At 60.2% G+C, this 294-nt stretch overlaps 1 protein-coding gene across 1 annotated transcript; it reads left to right on the top strand.

The window, feature by feature from the left end:
• Nucleotides 1–5: 5 nt before the first annotated feature.
• Nucleotides 6–291, top strand: LOC104166404 (RNA-binding protein 4B-like; the record flags this gene model as incomplete). The annotated part of the gene is made up of 1 exon (XM_009706306.1): nucleotides 6–291. A coding segment is annotated over one exon (286 nt), but the record flags the coding sequence as incomplete, so codon positions are not given.
• Between the last annotated feature and the right edge of the window lie 3 nt (nucleotides 292–294).

Genomic DNA, 294 nt, shown 5'->3' with positions numbered 1-294 from the left:
CGGCGGCCGAGGACGCCATCCGTAACCTGCATCACCACAAGCTGCACGGCGTCTGCATCAACGTGGAGGCCAGCAAGAACAAGAGCAAGGCCTCCACCAAACTGCACGTCGGTAACATCAGCCCCGCCTGCACCAATTTGGAGCTGCGGGCGAAATTCGAGGAGTACGGCCCCGTCATCGAGTGCGACATCGTCAAGGATTATGCCTTCGTTCACATGGAGCGGGCGGAGGACGCGGTGGAGGCCATCCGCGGGTTTGACATCACCGAATTTCAAGGTGATCCATGCCGGGGTT

This window comes from Cariama cristata, unplaced genomic scaffold, assembly GCF_000690535.1.
Source record: "Cariama cristata isolate BGI_N322 unplaced genomic scaffold, ASM69053v1 scaffold39678, whole genome shotgun sequence".
Classification (NCBI taxonomy): Eukaryota; Metazoa; Chordata; class Aves; order Cariamiformes; family Cariamidae; genus Cariama; species Cariama cristata.
This window is presented reverse-complemented; position numbering and strand designations above follow the sequence as displayed.